At 52.4% G+C, this 17,424-nt stretch overlaps 8 protein-coding genes across 8 annotated transcripts; 4 read left to right on the top strand and 4 right to left on the bottom strand.

Moving 5' to 3' along the window:
- Nucleotides 1-743: 743 nt before the first annotated feature.
- Nucleotides 744-1,980, top strand: HMPREF1541_06095 (agmatinase; the record flags this gene model as incomplete). The annotated part of the gene is made up of 2 exons (XM_008720432.1): nucleotides 744-1,174; nucleotides 1,257-1,980. 2 exons carry the CDS (start codon nucleotides 744-746, stop codon nucleotides 1,978-1,980), a joined length of 1,155 nt encoding a protein of 384 aa, XP_008718654.1.
- Nucleotides 1,981-2,194: 214 nt separating this feature from the next.
- Nucleotides 2,195-3,746, bottom strand: HMPREF1541_06094 (agmatinase; the record flags this gene model as incomplete). Its single annotated transcript, XM_008720431.1, has 7 exons — nucleotides 2,195-2,290; nucleotides 2,342-2,430; nucleotides 2,493-2,548; nucleotides 2,614-2,813; nucleotides 2,863-3,164; nucleotides 3,221-3,294; nucleotides 3,364-3,746. 7 exons carry the CDS (start codon nucleotides 3,744-3,746, stop codon nucleotides 2,195-2,197), a joined length of 1,200 nt encoding a protein of 399 aa, XP_008718653.1.
- Nucleotides 3,747-5,056: 1,310 nt separating this feature from the next.
- On the top strand, nucleotides 5,057-6,480 carry HMPREF1541_06093 (uncharacterized protein; the record flags this gene model as incomplete). The annotated part of the gene is made up of 3 exons (XM_008720430.1): nucleotides 5,057-5,526; nucleotides 5,582-6,099; nucleotides 6,158-6,480. The coding sequence occupies 3 exons, from the start codon at nucleotides 5,057-5,059 to the stop codon at nucleotides 6,478-6,480; spliced, it is 1,311 nt and encodes a 436-aa protein (XP_008718652.1).
- A 725-nt stretch (nucleotides 6,481-7,205) lies between these two features.
- On the bottom strand, nucleotides 7,206-8,867 carry HMPREF1541_06092 (uncharacterized protein; the record flags this gene model as incomplete). The annotated part of the gene is made up of 1 exon (XM_008720429.1): nucleotides 7,206-8,867. The coding sequence occupies one exon, from the start codon at nucleotides 8,865-8,867 to the stop codon at nucleotides 7,206-7,208; it is 1,662 nt and encodes a 553-aa protein (XP_008718651.1).
- Nucleotides 8,868-9,855: 988 nt separating this feature from the next.
- HMPREF1541_06091 (uncharacterized protein) lies at nucleotides 9,856-11,557 on the bottom strand (the record flags this gene model as incomplete). The annotated part of the gene is made up of 5 exons (XM_008720428.1): nucleotides 9,856-10,167; nucleotides 10,222-10,737; nucleotides 10,789-10,847; nucleotides 10,896-11,001; nucleotides 11,093-11,557. The coding sequence occupies 5 exons, from the start codon at nucleotides 11,555-11,557 to the stop codon at nucleotides 9,856-9,858; spliced, it is 1,458 nt and encodes a 485-aa protein (XP_008718650.1).
- A 1,654-nt stretch (nucleotides 11,558-13,211) lies between these two features.
- On the top strand, nucleotides 13,212-13,522 carry HMPREF1541_06090 (uncharacterized protein; the record flags this gene model as incomplete). The annotated part of the gene is made up of 2 exons (XM_008720427.1): nucleotides 13,212-13,330; nucleotides 13,381-13,522. 2 exons carry the CDS (start codon nucleotides 13,212-13,214, stop codon nucleotides 13,520-13,522), a joined length of 261 nt encoding a protein of 86 aa, XP_008718649.1.
- A 448-nt stretch (nucleotides 13,523-13,970) lies between these two features.
- HMPREF1541_06089 (uncharacterized protein) lies at nucleotides 13,971-14,812 on the top strand (the record flags this gene model as incomplete). Its single annotated transcript, XM_008720426.1, has 3 exons — nucleotides 13,971-13,997; nucleotides 14,044-14,133; nucleotides 14,195-14,812. The coding sequence occupies 3 exons, from the start codon at nucleotides 13,971-13,973 to the stop codon at nucleotides 14,810-14,812; spliced, it is 735 nt and encodes a 244-aa protein (XP_008718648.1).
- A 601-nt stretch (nucleotides 14,813-15,413) lies between these two features.
- HMPREF1541_06088 (uncharacterized protein) lies at nucleotides 15,414-16,134 on the bottom strand (the record flags this gene model as incomplete). The annotated part of the gene is made up of 4 exons (XM_008720425.1): nucleotides 15,414-15,790; nucleotides 15,845-15,878; nucleotides 15,962-16,018; nucleotides 16,069-16,134. 4 exons carry the CDS (start codon nucleotides 16,132-16,134, stop codon nucleotides 15,414-15,416), a joined length of 534 nt encoding a protein of 177 aa, XP_008718647.1.
- Between the last annotated feature and the right edge of the window lie 1,290 nt (nucleotides 16,135-17,424).

Raw genomic sequence — 17,424 nt, 5'->3', positions numbered from 1 at the left:
AGATGGTCACGTGCCGCCAAGGCCCAACGGCACTGGCCACATGCCCCGTTATGGTTTAGTGCAGCGCTTCGAGATAAGCCATGCCGACTGTTGGCCGCAAGCGACTTCGCTTATCGTGGATTCCGGGGTACTAGTGCCACACATACAGACGTTGTAAAGTGCTAGTGCATGTGCGTCGCTCTCCTTGATGCATCCCTTGGGCAGAAGCGGCTAAAGATAAGAGCAGCATCTGGCGCTTCCGCAGAGCCGGCCCCGACAATATGACAATATGGCGCGAACTTGGCGTGGTCGAGATGCTGCTGGACTCGATGGACAGACCGAGCCGCATATCCATGGTGCAAACGACTATCTTCGCTTGGTCTGGTGCGATGTGCATCACTGGTCCCGATCACGTCGTCAAGGCTCTTGCGCTTGAAGATAGGGTGCCCAGAGAAGAGGTTCCCCAAGTTCAAATGACGCGGTGTGACGATGTTACAACGGCGCAGTACCGCCGGAGGGTACCCGAGGTGGGTCTGCATGTATGGTCGTTGGCAACGTCGCCAGCTCGATAACTTGGGGCGACGCGGCACTGGCAATTTTTGTGAGATTCTTTTAGATCTTCGTGAAAACCCGGTCACTTCCTGACAACCTCATCATCGCCATCTACTTGCATATTCGTGCTCCAGGGCGAAGCATCACCCGCAAGTTCCTACCACATTGCAATGGCCTGCAATGTTCTCAGGGCCACCATTGGCCTTCTAGCCATGACTTGCATGGCTTCTGGAAAACAACACAAGCATGAAGCCATCTTGCACTTCGAGCAGAACCATCTTGACAGACCTTTCTTCCTTCAATCTGCTCAGGAGGCGACCAACAAGACCTTGCAGGAGGCGTTTGACTACCTCGGCCCTGCCCTCGAGAACCCGCCGCTCTACTCGGACACGGGAGCATATGCACATCTGCCTCAGCTGAAATGCTTCGAACAGAGTGTGCAGGCTTCCGAGCCGATCGATATCGCTTTCGTCGGGGCTCCTTTCGATACGGCGACGACTTACCGTCCTGGAGCCCGATTTGGCCCTACGGGAATCAGGCTGGGCTCGAGACGTTTGGCGAAGCATTCAGGGCATTCGGTCGAGAACGACTTCAACCCTTTCGACGGCCAGTATGCGCGAGTGGTAGATTGTGGTGACGTCCCGTAAGTTTTTCCCTTGGTCAACATCAGCAGAGTGTCGGTTGTAGGTCATGCGGGACAGGGCTGATTTTGCCTGTCATTCCAGAGTAACGCCCATGGACAATCGGGTAGCCTTGACTCAAATCCAAGCGGCTCATCAGATCATTGCTTCATACACCCCGGCAAACACCACCACCACACCCAAAGTTCCACGTATTATCACCCTCGGGGGTGATCACACCATCACGCTTCCCGCCATGCGCGCGGCCTACAAACACTGGGGACCGCTGAGCATCCTTCACTTTGACTCGCATGTCGACACCTTCCGACCACGCATCCATGCACCGGAATCAAGATACTCGCGCGTCAACCACGGCACATACTTTCACATTGCGCATGACGAGGGCATTCTCGGCGACGAGACCAACATGCATGCCGGGATCAAGGGCGTCTACCTCGACAGTGGTGATGAGGCTCACGACCGCAAATGCGGCTTCGACATGGTCAAATGTCGAGAGATTGACAGCATTGGCGTCCAGGGCGTCATTGAGAAGATCAAGGCTCGAGTTGGCACAGGGCCAGTATACCTCTCCTTCGACATCGACAGTGTGGATCCGGCCTTTGCCCCGGCTACCGGTACAGCTGAGCCAGGTGGATGGACCAGTCGTGAAGTTCTCGCGATCATCAGCGGGCTATCGAGTTTGAAAATTGTGGGCGCTGATTTGGTGGAAGTGGCCCCGATGTATGACACCGCCGCAGAGCAGACCGGACAAGTGGCTGCGGAGATCCTGTACGAGATCCTGACAGTCATGATCAGGTCTCCTGTCTGAACCGACCGTAGACAAAGTGAGAGGACATATGATCTTCAGGTGCAGTAGATACTACCTAGTAACTAAAGAGCTCCATATTGTGTGGGTTCTCCTTGAGGAAACGAATATCAAAATCATACCTATCTATAACCGACCACAGCTAAGCGATCAATACAACAAATAGGGCATATCCATTTCAAAGATTGTGGTAGGAAGCTATGTGCTGGACTAGTCCTCAAACCGGGCTCATTTGCATCACGATGAGAATTTCGTATAACAACTCGGCTGCCAGCATCGTGGTCGTCTCGGCATTCGTGTCATAAGCTGGGGCCTTGGATGCCAGTCAATATTCAGCAACAAGGATCAGCAGAATCAAACTTACAACTTCCACAATGTCTGCGCCCACGAGGTTGATGCCGGAAAGTCCCTCAATGATGGATAACATCTCTCGAGACGTCCAGCCTCCAGGTTCTGGGCATCATCAATCAGTAAAGCGTGACTTGTTGAGTAAGGGTCAGGATCACAAGACGTACCCGCAGTCCCAGTTGCAGGCGCAAAGCCAGGATCGAGGACGTCAATGTCAATGGAGCTAATTGGTGGTGATTAGCCATGTGCTTCGGAAGTCTCACGCCCAGGGGGTGTAATCATGCTTACATGTATACAGGACCGTCGCCAACGCGTTTCTTCAGGCGCTCCACTATGCCTTTGATGCCCAAAGTCTCCATCTGAGTAGCTTTGATGATGTCAAAGCCACAGCGTCTGTCCTCCTTGATATCTTCCACAGGGTCGAACAGCATCAATCTGACACCAGCATGGATATTGGCGTCGTCTTTGAGAAGGCCTTCATCTTTCGCCTATGTATCGTAAGTGTGTGTAAAAGCAGACCCACATGGAACTTCTTACGATGTGGAAGTAGGTTCCATGGTTTACAGAAGAGTAATTGCTGTTAACCCCTCCGTAGATGTCCTTCAAGCTGTCCGGATTGAACGTGTCTAGGTGAGAGTCGAAATGGATGATGCTGAGTTGACCCCACTGCTTGTATGCATTTCTCAACGCAGGCAGGGTAATGGTATGATCGCCACCGAGTGTTATGAGCTTGGGATGCTTGAGCAGAGTTTGGTTGGCTGGCTTGCGGGATGTGATGATTTGATGGGCTTGCTCAAGTTGCTTGATAGCCACACGATTGTCCATTGGAGTCACCGGGGCTTGCTGCGGGTTAATACTCAAATTTTTACTCTCGGTTTAAGAAGGGTCGACTGACCATCACCACAATCGACGACGGTGAAAGGAGAATTGAAAGGGTTGTAGTCAAGCTCCACACTATGTCCACTGTATCTGTTTGTGCATGATCATCAGCATAGAAACAACACTTTTTGGATGCATTCATGTGACGGCATCTCTTACTTTCCCAGCCTCCGTGATCCCATTCGAATCCCGGCAGGGCCAAACCTTGCACCTGTCCTATAGATCACACCTGTATCAAACGGTGACCCCACGAAAGCGATGTCGAAGGAGCCATCCGGGAGATCTTTGGAGAAACAGGCCGGAGCGTCCAAATGTGCAAATGTCGTGATACCCGTAAACAGCGGTGGGTTGTCCGTAATACGTTCGAACTCCTTGAAGGCATCGTCCAAGCTCGTCTCGTCTCTTTGTCGACTATAGAATGGGGTAGGGTGAAACTCATCGCCCTGATTAGACACAAGTGGAAGCTGATTTAGAGCCTGCTGGTGAGCGATACCGACCGCCATCAAGCTGGAGAGTTGTAACAGCAGGAATAATCGGGCCATTGTGCGTGTCTGATAGACTGCAGGCTTGCAGCATCTGGGACGATAAAAGGCCAGAAAAAGAAGAGGGAAGGTGTATGAGGTGAATCTGGCGACCCAAAGATCACAAAATATTCTATTCAGGAAAGCTCAACAAGGCCGGGATTGGACACTCATGGTACAGATTGACGTGTGTAAGGTGCAAATGATGGAGCTAGCACAGCATCGTTCCCATTGTAATGACAAGAATTCCACACTGAGGTGGGCCCTGCAGTCACCTTTCTCTGCCGTTGCCTTACCGAGCAACCTTGACTAAAACCTACTGTCCGGCCCTTATCTCGAAGCGCCAGTGCCTGATTGGGCGAGCGGATCTGGTTCTGGTATACGATACTTCCGCCTGAAGCGCAACAAGAGACAACGTAAGTCCCAAGTCTAATCGTTTCCCAACATGTTCGCCTCATTCTCCGACTTCTCCGTAGCGTGATCCTAAGCCGTCGATGCGACTAGCTGGATGCTACGATGGTTCCCCTGTACACCACCCTGAGTGCACACCCGCAGTCCTCGTTACTTTGGACCCACCTGCCTGTCGAAGCAGGAGGAGATGAAGATGAATTTACCGGCTTTGGTTCATCCAAGTCCCGACCCACTTGCTGTAGAGAACAGGTGGAGTAAAGTAACGAGGACTGCGGGTGTGCACCCAGGGTGTACGAGCCTGCAGACTGGAGACCCTCGAACGGCTTTGGTTGTAGTATCATCGCTCGCTCGCTCGCTTGCTGCATGAGTCGCGGCCCGTCCTCGTTGCCACTGTGAGGCATCATGCCAATATCGACCAGTCCGCAGACATGCTCCAGATCACCCTGGACTCATATGGATCACTGTTTGCAGATTGCCCATGTTCTCCACCCTCGTCTGGTACCTCTTTGGCGACACGGGCGTTTGTTTAATCACATTTCTCCCCTCTGCCTCTCATCCGGCCGCTCACATAACAACCCATCGCAGCCTTTTTCGCACATCATCTGCTCTCCGACCATCAGCTGTCATAGGTTGCGGTTTGGGCTCGTGGCAATACCCGGTGCGCACAGCAAACATGTCTGCTCACGAGTCCTTACTAGCACAAGACAGGACCAGCTATGGCACTGCGGGAAAGCGACCGACCGTTGTCAGCAGCTCTCCCTCTGGAATCGATACCGAGGAGCACGAGAACGGTGAAAAAGTCACCACCCGTCTTACTGAGCTCAAATTTTTCCTCAAATCTATGGTACTGTAGCATTTCTCAGAGGAGTGATCAATGAAATGTGAAAGTAATGCTCACTGACTCGACTGAGCAGATTCCCATGATGCTCAGCTTCTTCCTCCAGTATTCTGAGCAATTCGCCGGTGTCTTCTCCTTGGGTCATCTCGGTCGGCTACAACTTGCGGCGGCCTCTCTCGCAACCATGACCGCTACGATTACAGGACTAACAATCTTCACTGGAATCTCGACGGCCTTGGATACGCTCTGTTCACAGGCCTATGGCAGTGGTCAGAGACACGAGCTGGGTCTACACCTGCAGCGCTGTTTGCTGCTGGAGCTGGTATGCTTCGTGCCCATTTCCGTCATCTGGCTGAACGCCGAAACCATCATGTTGTGGCTTCGACAAGACCCCGATTTGGCCCGCTTGTGCGGATCGTTCTTGAGATTCTACTGGTGGGGCGCACCAGGGTATGCAATCTTCGAGGCACTTAAACGGTTCCAGCAAGCCCAGAATATCTTTCACGCATCGACCTATGTCCTTTTGATCACTGCTCCGCTGAACATAGCTTGGTCGGTTCCCACTTCCTCCAATTTTGACCACTACTGATCCAGTTCTTCTGTACAGTAACTACACGTTCGTGTGGTCTTCAAGGTTCGGAATCGGCTTTCAAGGATCTCCTATTGCAACAGCAATGTCGTTTAATCTCATGGCACTTCTACTGGCGCTGTACGTGCGGTTTGTCGATGGGTATCAATGTTTCGGCGGCTTCAGCACGAAGGCCCTGAAGGATTGGAAGCCGATGCTCAAACTTGCCGGACCAGGGATCATCATGATTTGTTCGGAATGGTGGGCGGTCGAGGCCATGGCCATGGCTGCAAGCTACCTCGGCACCGTCAGTCTCGCCGCGCACTCTATCATCCAGACAACGGCCAATCTATCCTTTCAGATCCCCTTTTCGGCGAGCGCGGTAGTTGCTGCCCGGATCGGCAATCTTGTTGGCGCCGGCCGCCAACACTCAGCTCGGATCTCATCTACTACTGCAATCATGCTCGGAGTAGGACTGGGGCTGAACAATAGCATATTCTTAATCCTTGTCCGGCGTGTGTGGGGGTGGCTGCTCACAAACGATGCGGAAACAATCGGTGAGCTGGTCTCAAATCCTGCGTTTCAAGAGATCGCAATTGCTAATCAATTTCATAGGGGTCTTCATTACTGTGGTTCCCATTCTGGCAGCATTCCAGATTGCCGATGCCACCACGATCATAACCAGTGGCATCCTACGAGGTCTAGGCCTTCAACGGACTGGGAGTATTATCAGTCTCTTCTCATACAATGTTCTCGCCATTCCTCTGGCACTGACATTTACCTTTGTCAGACACTGGGGTGTGGTCGGATTATGGTCTGGTATGTTGATAGCAATTACCACCGCGGCTTTGCTGCAGGTAGTCGCAATTGGCAAGGCGAACTATGCCAGCATCATACAGGACCCAAGGGATAGGGATCTGGAACATAGTAATGTGTGAATCTGATTGGACTTCACTCGGTCATGTGTCTCTCAGTTGTGATCAGGCTCCTTTTACCGGAAGATCGATCGTCCATGCAGCTGGTTCTGAGGAAGCTGAGAAGAATTCTTCATGAGATGAGATCTCTCTCACCGCCCTCGCCTCTGTTCTATGGAAGTGTTGATCATGGACCTCTTTCATACTTTCTTTTCTGGACGCCAGAACCCCGGAAGATTGCCAATGGTCCATGTGACATTGAAGAGCAATTACACCTCGGCCTCGTGAAAAGCTCCGTCACATACACAGTGACAATAATCAACACATGTCTCGGGCCGAATGGCTGCGAAAACATCTCCCTGTGTCCCTCACTGGACACCAACCGAGATGTACGCACAAGGATTTCCAGAAGAAAAATATGTTGGAGGACAAGATGGGGCAGATGGAGTTGCACAATGAGGCCGACGAAAGCGGCGAGGAGCTCTCTCCTCTACGTATCTCCTCAGTCCTATGGTTCTGCTGCGAGAAGTGATGATAGTCTGATGTCGTTCCTCTTGGGCACCACAAGACATCTCTCAAGTCTGGTAGATTAAGGTGCAAATGAGGATGCCGCTTTCGATTTTCACGGGCGTGAGCCAGCCGCATGACTGGACCACTGGACGACCAGGGATTGAAGACTCCCGCTTTCTAATGCGTTATTGCTATAGATACCCACGAGTCGGCTCCGAGTGCACACAGATGCAGAGTTCTCAGCCACCATCAGGAACATTGTCTTCGTCAGGCAAAGACAAAACTCGGTGCATCTTACCACACCAGCTCTGGTGGCATACCGCACCAGACCGAAACTCAGCCCGCTCAAAGACAGCATCATCGTCGCGCATCAGAGACTCAAACCATTCAGCACCATTAGGAAGCATGGAATCCATGTTGAGAAACTCGGCGAGCACAGCGTTGACCTCTTGCCACGCGGACAGCTGCAAAGCCGCCGCCCGCTTCTTCAACAACGCCAAGAACGATGCTTTGCAAGCAACACGTACCGGTGTGCGATGACTCAGCTCCCAACAAGATCCCACGTACAATGCCCAGACCTGGGCTTTCGGAGGAATCAGCCGTGCCAGGCCATCTGGCTGGCTCTCATCCGCAAGCCAATACATTAGCTTGCTCAGCAGTCCAGAAGCGAGTGTCCACTCGCCGAGGACTTCAGTGGAGTGGACCGATCGGCTCAGATACACTAGGAGAGCCAGTGACAACACGATTTCTGTGCGGTACTGGGAGTGTATGGCTGTATATGTGTCAGAAGTCTCGGCTGGGTGAGCTGCGAGCCAGTTGGCTAAGCGGTCGATGTGCTCGAGAGCATGGCCCACTAATAGGAGATGGTGCGGTACTGGATACTGGCACACTAAGGCAGGATAGTATAATTCAAGTTCCTCCGGAGTACTGTGTTGAAGCATTATGTTGACGCGCATTTGTCTGAACATTGCAGTGATGTTTCTGCTGAACAAGACAGCGTCTGTAATGCCGGCAAACAGGCTAGGGTCTTGAGTATCGACCCACTGCTGTATAGGCTCGAGGGACTTCTGGAACAGCGACACCATGTCGTTCGGATTTAGAGTCATACGGCGCATGTATCCCAGTGCTGATTGGGCATCCAAATAGTACATGCGTACGAGCATCAACAGCTTGTCGTAGTCCTTTGGGCGCTTCTTCGCCTCGATTTGGCGAAGCGCTTCGACCACATACGCACCGTGGATCTTCGCTTCGCTGACTTCGGCTGTCATTATAGTCGCTTCAAACAGGTAGACTATGGCCCGAAGCGCAAATGCCGATTTCTCAGCTTTGTTACGAGCAATTTCTGTGCGCAATGTTTGCAGGGCCTGGTTCTTCAATCGTAGGCTGTTGTGGACTAGATCTGCTTGCTGGGGATTCTGGGCCGACATCAAAGTCGCGCACAGAAATAAAAATGCACTACAACACGCTTCGTTGTGCAGATTGACGATGTCCGTATTGAATTGCTTCTCGTTAACAACCCTTCGGCCTTCGCTGCAGTATACGGGCATTCTAGAGTTCCAGAACGAGAGCGTACTGCCAATAGAGGGTGTAATCTGCACTGGCATGCTGTTAAAGGGGTCGCTATTTCCTTGCTTTAAAAGTGTGGTCAGCAACGTTGCTCGTGATCCAAGGAGCTGCAATGTTGCCACATTCTCTTGGCTGGAGGTGTTGCGAGCTTCTTTTGCTTGTTGACGCTGCTCTAATCTCGTCATGGACAGTGCTTTTTTCTTCTTACGAGCAGGACTCGAAATTCTTGCTGCATATGCCAGCGCCCTTGCGCGCTCGAGGCTGGCAGCTCGTGTGCTGTTTCCAGGGTTGTGACTGATGATGACTAAATCTGAGAAATCCGATACCTTCGCCATCGCCGATGCAAACACTGATTCTGTGATTACGCCCGCTTTGGGTCATATGAGAGATAGGAGTCGGCAGTTGTCTTCCTGGGGGGTTTACATGTTCCCACCACCCCACGTGTATGCCTGCGACAGAAGTCAAAATGGCTTGGTGGCGCGGGGCTTGCCTCAAAAGGAAAACAGATCCCCTCTGCTCATTGGCCGTGCCTAGCTTGACTGTGTCAATCCCTTCGCGTATATTTGATAGACGCGACGGATCGCTGCCAGGCACCAGCATTAAACGAGTATACTATAATTACTATTCGATCAACCCCTCTTCGTCAAGTGCAAGTATGGATCTGGACGTTCAAACAGACTTTCAGTCACTGACTAGGCCAAACCCAATTGGTGCCAATGAGGCTCACCCAGTGAGATTCAATGCTGGAAGAGATTCTGAGCAAGGCTTTCCTAGCTTTTGCATGGCAACCTGCTACTGAAAAGTCCTAAAGCTTGAAATTATAGGTCGTCACATGGATCCAAACGTTGGAAGCATCTAAGATGTGCAGGACCATATGCATAGATATATCAGCATGGATATAACACAGCTTCCTCGCAGAGGTAGGTGGAAGAAACAGAAGAGACACGAAATCTGGTGAAAGTGCTCTGAGGACTCGTGATTTTGAGTGGCGGTGCCAGCTCTGTTGACATAGAATTGTCTATCCGACTTCATAAAAGCTCCGCCGGATTGCATTCCAATACGGTGTACTTCTGCGGCAATTTCGTAATCAGAACATTCTAGGCGCCACTTAAGTCGCGATGTCGTCCGAAGACTAAGAAGCAATCGAGCTGAATCGAAAGCCGTCAACTCCTAGAAAGATCTGAGGCTCGGCAGATTTCGAGAGTAGTCATGCACCCTTGAATCCGGGCAGCATCCGACTCTTGGTGCTTAGTGCAGGTTGCGCTAAGGTGAATATTCATCGAACCTTGACGGCTCGAATCTCGAGTCTGTAGATATCCGTGTTCAGAGGTGGAAGCGCCACCTCACATCCTCGTCCCCAATGAAAGGTCCATCCTTGGTGGCCTCATTCCCCGCAACACGGCGCTCCTTCTTCTCATTGTCGCGCTTTAGTACCCACCAAGTCAAGCTCGCGACAGCAACGTTGGCCACGAGGTAAGCCAACGCAAACGAGTGCCCCAGAAAGTAACGTGGCGCTGTCTCGGTGCGATAAAGCTGCGTGCCAAGCACAGCGCCGAGGTTTCCGATGCTAATCTGAAGCCCGTTGGCGACTGCCCGCTTAGTTTGGCCCGAGACATTGTTGGCTGGCCATGCGAGCTGCGCCAAGGCTTATCAGCATGGCTCAGAAGTAAGGATGGGTGGAAGACTTACCACGAGGGCGACGGAAGGGTAAATGCCAGCAGCAGCGAAGATAGTACCAGTGTAGGAGGGACCAGGACGAGGGTCGGCGAGTAAAAGGATATAGCCAATGATCGCGAAAGATGAGGAGCCAATGATAAACGGTGCACGGCGCTTGTACCGTTCTGAAAGCACGGCCATCGTCATTGTGGTGATGAAGGCGATGGCGTAGGGTGGGATAGTGAGCAGCTGAGCCTGAGCAGAGCTGTAGCCCAGATCGCGGATAATGGATGGGAGGAAGAGCGACAGAGTATAGAGCGGAAGCGACATAGTGTGGAAGTTGAAGCAGTACAGATAGACTTTGATGTCGGTGAGGGCTTTGCGAACATTGGCCCAATTGAAGGCTTCATCGTTGGTGGCGTCGCTATCAGCTTTCAACCGGCGTTGAATCACATCTCGTTCGTTCTCACTGAGAAACGTCGCGGTACTGGGATAGTTGTGAATAAAGAAGTAGGCGCTGGCGGCGACAACAACAGTAAGAAGACCTTCCTGTATAGTGTTAGTCTAATCCGGTGACAAAGTAACACGCAAAATACACACCAGAATAAAGATCCACCTCCAACCATTGTAGCCGGCCACACCTCTCATATGCGCGATGCCTGACAGCAATAAGTATCAAAGTGTGATCATAGCGACTTGGGTCTTACCCCATGCTAGAATGCCACCAAAGGCGCCAGCTAGCGCCGCAGCACTAAAGAACAGCGCGACGCGGTAGTGCCTCTCCTCCCTCTTGTACCATAAGGATAAGTAGTACTTGAAGAGACCTTAGTAGTGGCTCAACACAAGTACGACAATACGTGAGAGCGAGACTGAGGGGGCGTGAGCTAATCTCAAGTAAACATACCACAATGCCAGGGAAGAGGCCGGATTCGGAAACACCGAGGAAGAAGCGCACGGCGAAAAAGCCAGCCTTATTCTGGGTCACTCCCATCAGAGTTGATACGACACCCCATGCCAATGTCAGCGTGGGAAGCCACATGCGCGGCGTCCATAGCTTGAGGATGACCTGGCATGGCACCTCGACGATGACATATCCAACAAAGAACAGCGTCAAACCACTCAGGTATTCGTTGCCTGTCATATGCAGGTCGGCTGTTAAGCCCTCGATTCTCGCATTGCCAACGTTGGAGCGGTCCAAGAATGAGAGGAGATATAGGAGGGTGAGAGCTGGTAGTAGCTTGTAGTCAAGCTTTCGCAGGAGGGACTTCTCGTTGATACCATGTAAGCTCTCTTGACTGCTCGAGTAGACTGGGTTCGTCTCCGGATTCCTTTGGTCGACGTCGGTCACCTCCTTGGAAATGTCGGCCATCGCGATGAGGTCAATTGGATTTGTATCTAGTCTATAGCGTTGACAATCAGGCAGAAGAGTCTCAGTAAAGCTAGATGCAACCAGAAAGGCGAAAGATGACTTTTGGTTCTATGACTGGTAGCATAAGTAGTAGCCCGCCAGTGCGGACGACCTGACGTCGTTGTAGCATATCGCGACATCTTGGGCCAGAGTTTCGCATGGCTTAGCGCTGGTCGATGCAGGGGTAGTCGTGCCACTTAGCGCTCTGATGGCTTCTGACGGACATATGCCGACGTAGGAATATGCGTATTTGGGATTGCGTGATTTGATCTAAGATGTCGAGACATGAGTCTTGGCGAAGTAGGCATATCGTAGAGCATCTCCGCATATCCTGCATGCAATAGCTTACCTACGGTAAGTTGGTTACTGTCAACAGTGCTGGAATCGATCGTATAGTTTAGCTGTAGGCGCTCCCTTGAATGATCTGAAGGACCTGTATCGTGTTGAAGATTCCGCTGCTGAAAGATCGTCGGACTACAAGGGATCTGTTGATACCTAATTACCAGCCTCGCGATCGATATCAGCCACCACAGCCGCAGCTGCACTACACTTGTGGCTGTAATATCTGGCAGAGAAATGCTGGCCTTGACTGAATTGATTCTGCTGTGAATTCGGCATTCCGGACCCTACAGGGCATCTTCCGTGGTTCATATTGGCAGCCTCCGTTTCCTAGAATCAATGACAGTGCCCTGTATGCTACCTACCTCTGTATGAGATCGAGTTGATGTCAAAAGAACCACTATTGTCGTTGATAGTGTCTGCTGTCGAAAGAGTCAGCTGATATGATCGTCCGGAAGCCGACAGATTCATGCCAAGGCTTCCCACGCCGTGGTTGCCCACTTGCTTCATCGTGGCGGAATCTGGGTCATAACGGACACCTCGAACTCTATCGAAACATCAATCGCTCAATTCGCGCGCGTGTAGCAGGCTGCTTGACGCTGCACATAACGTGTAATCATGTAGGAAATCTAGACCTTGTCCTGCCATTCGAAGCCCCGCTAGAGTCTCCGGCTGGGCAGCCTCAGGGCGATTCCGCCCCGCTTGCAGCGTGTTCAAGAGCCTCGACGAGCTCCGCCAACGCCGTTCAATGGCAGACAGACACTGTCAACCAAAATCTGAGCTGGAAAAGCCACGTTTGTGTTCTCCTCCCAGGTCTGAGCGCTGACATGTGGTTTCGCGGGTACCTGCCTCCCTGCCCAGACAACCAAGCCGTAAAGCCGGCATTTGTTTCCCCATCCGCAAAAGACCAAGACTCATCCTCCGCCCAGCGAAATCCCACCTGCGCTTGGTCTTTCTTGTCCGGCCTGTCGCCGTTCGCATTGGCGGCTTGACATCTGTACCACCTCAGACGCCTAGCATCCTCATCTGCTTGGGTTCCAAGCACTCTCCAGCGTAGGCGTAATGTCGCACTGTTCAACCTTACTGTTGGTGCTTCGCCGACCACAGTCTGCACCTGCCTTTGACCTCACCACCTGATATACAGCCGCTGCTCGACCGAAAAGCCGACCGATCGAGAAGCACTCATTGATGTCGAGCGCCTTCCGCGGGCTTTGCAGCAGCTCACAGCCAACTACAACAACTACCATCAGGGCATAACTGCGAAGATCATAATACAATGCCTATGTGCACTTCCCGCAACGCACGCAAGTACGAGTGCAGCAATCTGTGGCATGATGTGGGAATATGGCTTGTCACGGCAGGACTTGTGACCCTCGCTATCAGCGTCTTGCTTTGGTAAGTTCACCATGCCATCCTTATTTTCGCCGTGCTGATCACTCGCACAGTTGCTGCATTGCACATCGAAGAAAAAAGGCAAGAAAGCCGCCCATCTGGGGTACTGCCTGGGCCACCAAGGTGTCGACGAAGCAACCTCAGGTCGAGCGTGCTAAACCAACCACCGCCGAACCCCGAGTCGGGTCTGCCTGAATTGAAGATGAAGCACATTTGTGTCGCCAGAAAGCAACGAGTAGCATCTAATGAGCTGCCGTAGCGGCCGACTTCAAGCCGTCGAGTCAGCCATAGCCGGCATGGCGAAAGTACAAAAGCGATGGCGGAAGCGAGCATACGGATAGGTGAGGCGCCAAAGAACGCAAATTGAGGGTGCGCAGGGATGGGCAAGAGCGCCCAAGCATGACCTTTTTGATACCCATTTGATAGCAACGTAATGATTACATGACGGTTCAGAGATATACCTCTTCAATCTCTCGCCATCCAAACAATGCTGTGGTCGATGGAATCGTTCCTTCATATCCGCCTTCGGAAATGATATCCAATGCCAAGCCCAACCTCACCCGAGCTCATGCGCCAGTCTTGAACTTTCCAACAGCTATCCGTCCGCCAAACACAACGCCTCTCCGCTCAATACACGCCCATCATGGCCCGGGCGCGAGTACTCCATCACGTATGCAACCCAAAGACCGTCTCGAAGCTTTACTAACGCTCCACAGTCGCGTGCCCTTGCGGCAACAGCTGTCGCTGGCTCTGTGGCCTCTCTCTACCCTCGACAGACAGCATGGGCTGAATCCCCAGCAGATGATGTTCGCACGACCGTCTCGATCATATGGCCAAATAGCTAACACCCAACTTCAGATCCCTGAGAGAAAACCAATATACTCCGATGCTGTGCCTTTTGCCTCTCCGAAAGCCCCTACTCTTCCCCTCCCAGGAAACGGCAGCACCCATAATTCCGAACCGTCCAGACCGACACCTACCGACCTTCTCGCGGCGCAGATCAAACACGGCCGACTAGCGTTGTACGAGCTCTCTTTATCAACAGAGAATGCCTTCAATCGCGGCCTCTCTTACGCTTTCAAGAAAGAAACACAGCTCGCAGACACGATAGCTAGCCTGGCACCCGCCCCTTCGACAGGAGAACAGCTTCTTCCTGGTGGGATCTACGTCTTGGTTGCCACACTTGCCGGATCAATTGTCTCGCGCAACCGCGGTATCCTGCTCCGCGCGACATTTCCCTTAGGTGTAGGTATCGCGGCCGGTTGGGCGTTAATTCCCGTAACGATGAGAAACGTGGGAGACCTCATTTGGGAGTACGAGAAGCGGGTGCCGGCACTGGCGGATACGCATTTGCAGATCAGAAGCTTCGGCGAAGATGCGTGGCATCGGGTACGGGAGGGAGGTGCGGTAGCCGTCAAGAGGGTGGACAGTGCGACGGACCAGGCGAGAGGTGCGGTAGAGGGTTGGGTCGAGAAGGGCAAATAAAGGAATGCCTCTGTATCGATATGTGGTCCGATGTTCGTGATAGAGGCCAGGAATATCAGCAAAAAGCACGGTGACTGGCCGGCCCATGCTGGGCTACCGAGGAGACTGTACATCTGCACTAGACACAATCCTGCTGGAGAAGTGCGTGTCCAACAATATCATCATTCACGTCCGTTTCGAGCTCGCTCTATATCTATTGCAAACACGAGCAACCCGGATGAGCTGGCACGCCACAAAGCGAGGATTTCCTTGCATAGGTACACACAGGCCATCACTCTAAAGCTATCGATATATACCATCCCGTATTTACCTACGAATCTAGGGGACAGGCATGTATAAACATTCACGGCGCGAATACAAACAACTAGTGGCAGTATAGCTACTTCTTTCATTTGGCACGGCCGCATATGTACGGAATAGTGTCACTACTCACAGCCTCTCCCAGGCTTCCGCTACTAATCAGCACTTCAACTCTCCATGACAATGCGCCGTCGGTACCGTGAAGCATCATGTCTAGCCAAGTCTCCTTTTGTCTTTCCGCACCGGTAGGCCCACCCCCGCCATGTACCTCGCTGCGGCCTCAGCAAACCTACGATGGCATCTACCACAAGTCAGCACTGAAACTCCTTGAGACACGTCCCCTGCACAGGGGGTTCGGTTCGGTACTCACGGTGTCAACCTGGCCAGCACCATCAATGGCACCAACCCACTTGATCCTCTCGGGAGCGAACAGCTCGGCTCCCGGCTTGGTGTTGTTGATGACATCCACATCGTCCATCACGCCCGCCTTGATGATGCGCATGCCGTCCTTGCCGCCGAAGCTGTCGCCCCAGCGGTAGAGTGTCGTGCCTTTGATGCTCATGTTAGCCCCCATGGATCCCTCGTTTGGGTTTGCATTGGCCATACCACAGTCCGGGCAGAAATGTGAGGTGATGCTCTTGCCACTGTCGGCGGTCTTTGTGATTTCCTTGGTGGTGCCTATTCCTCCAAGTCAGTTGTGGATCTCAAAGGTCATGTGTGGGTAGTACTAACCGGTGGTCTTGAAGTTCTCGGATGGCACCACGATCTTGCAAGCTGTCAGCATACGGTCCAGTCACTGACAGGAACCCAGCATGGGAGACGCATGGTCATGTGCTCGGGCAAACGTACGTTATGGCTGTAGAGCCCTCCACTGATCTTTCTGCAGTCGGCGCAATGGCAAAGTGCCTGGCATCGTCTTAGTATTGACGCCTGATGGTGAACGGGAATGGTTATACCGTCATGGCCGGCTCGCCCGAGTATTCGAGCGTCACCTTTCCACAGAAGCATCCTCCGGTAGGCATTTTGATGGCTTTGGTTGACTTGATGCTTTTGATAAACTGCGTTATGTTCGGTATGAGACTATAGCAAAGTTGAGAATTCTTCTCGCCAAACACGGGGTTAACAACAAACATATATACACAAACGCACTACATCATCGCGCACTCCAAGTCCACTAAACCTTCGGGACCTTGTCTGTAGGAGCGTCTCTCGAATGGGTCCGCATCACCGGCCGCTCTATTCAAACTCCCCACACAGTAGAGCAGCGGCCCATTTCGGGACAAGAGGGGTTTGGGTATTTGACATTTTGGGTCTCACCTGCTGTTTTCGGGACACGATCGCTAATCCCCAGCATGAGGCCAACCCCGTTGGAGAAATTATGCGAGCCCGGAGAACCGAAAAAACCGACTCAGTGGATTCGTGAAGATTTTGTTTGGTCGTGACGTATGCAAACAATGCACGAGAAAAAGGAGAGAGACATGCTCTTCTGCAAACATTGCGGGGTAAAACAGGAATCGACATCATCTTGTCGCAGACGCGTTGCGGTCTCCGACGCAGCGAGAGCGCCACACAGGCTGACACGAGACATTTGGATCGGGCAGGTACACGTTGTGTCTGGGGACCCGTGGCCAAGCATCTCAGCATCTCAGCATCTTTCACCAAGCAAGGTAAGGACGACACGGAGTTTGTTATTGCTGCGGACGAAGCGCGGATGTTACTGTGTACACACGTCTCCTAGAAGGCTTGGCCGGACACGGAATCCATCCTTCGCCGCACCCTTCTCCCTCCAACGCGTCACTCAAAATCGTGTACTGCGTGGTAAGAACGGAGCTGCCATCGCTTCATCACACTGCTCGCGCCTGTGAATGGTTTTGGGATTCGCATGGGGGAGGGAGATATCGAGTTGCGCGGCAGCGGAGATTCGTCGTTCCAACACCGCAACGTCGCGCGTGGAGGATACGCAGACACGCTTAGCGTCGCAGTCCGTGGATCGACAGCCGTTCCGCCTCGACGACGTTGAACGACTGTAATCTAGATAAGACCATACCATGTCCTCCAGTAGCTATGACCATGGCACTGGAGTACAGCTACCCTAAATGCAGCAATGGGTCTCCATCATGCAAGCGCCAAGTAGGCAGTGAAAGGCATGGCAGGGTGGTACGGCGTGAGTTCAGGCTGAGGTTGATCGGCAGGGCATCGCAGTGTACGGAACGTGATGAGATTATTCATTTCATTCGCACTGATGACCTGCTCTAACGAAATGCGATCATGCTAAGTACGCCGTGCGGAGCGTCTGTACGCCTGCTTCTGCG

The sequence above is a fragment of the Cyphellophora europaea genome (genome assembly GCF_000365145.1).
Source record: "Cyphellophora europaea CBS 101466 unplaced genomic scaffold supercont1.5, whole genome shotgun sequence".
NCBI lineage: Eukaryota > Fungi > Ascomycota > Eurotiomycetes > Chaetothyriales > Cyphellophoraceae > Cyphellophora > Cyphellophora europaea.
The sequence above is the reverse complement of the archived record's forward strand: the minus strand, read 5'-3'. Positions and strand labels throughout refer to the sequence as shown.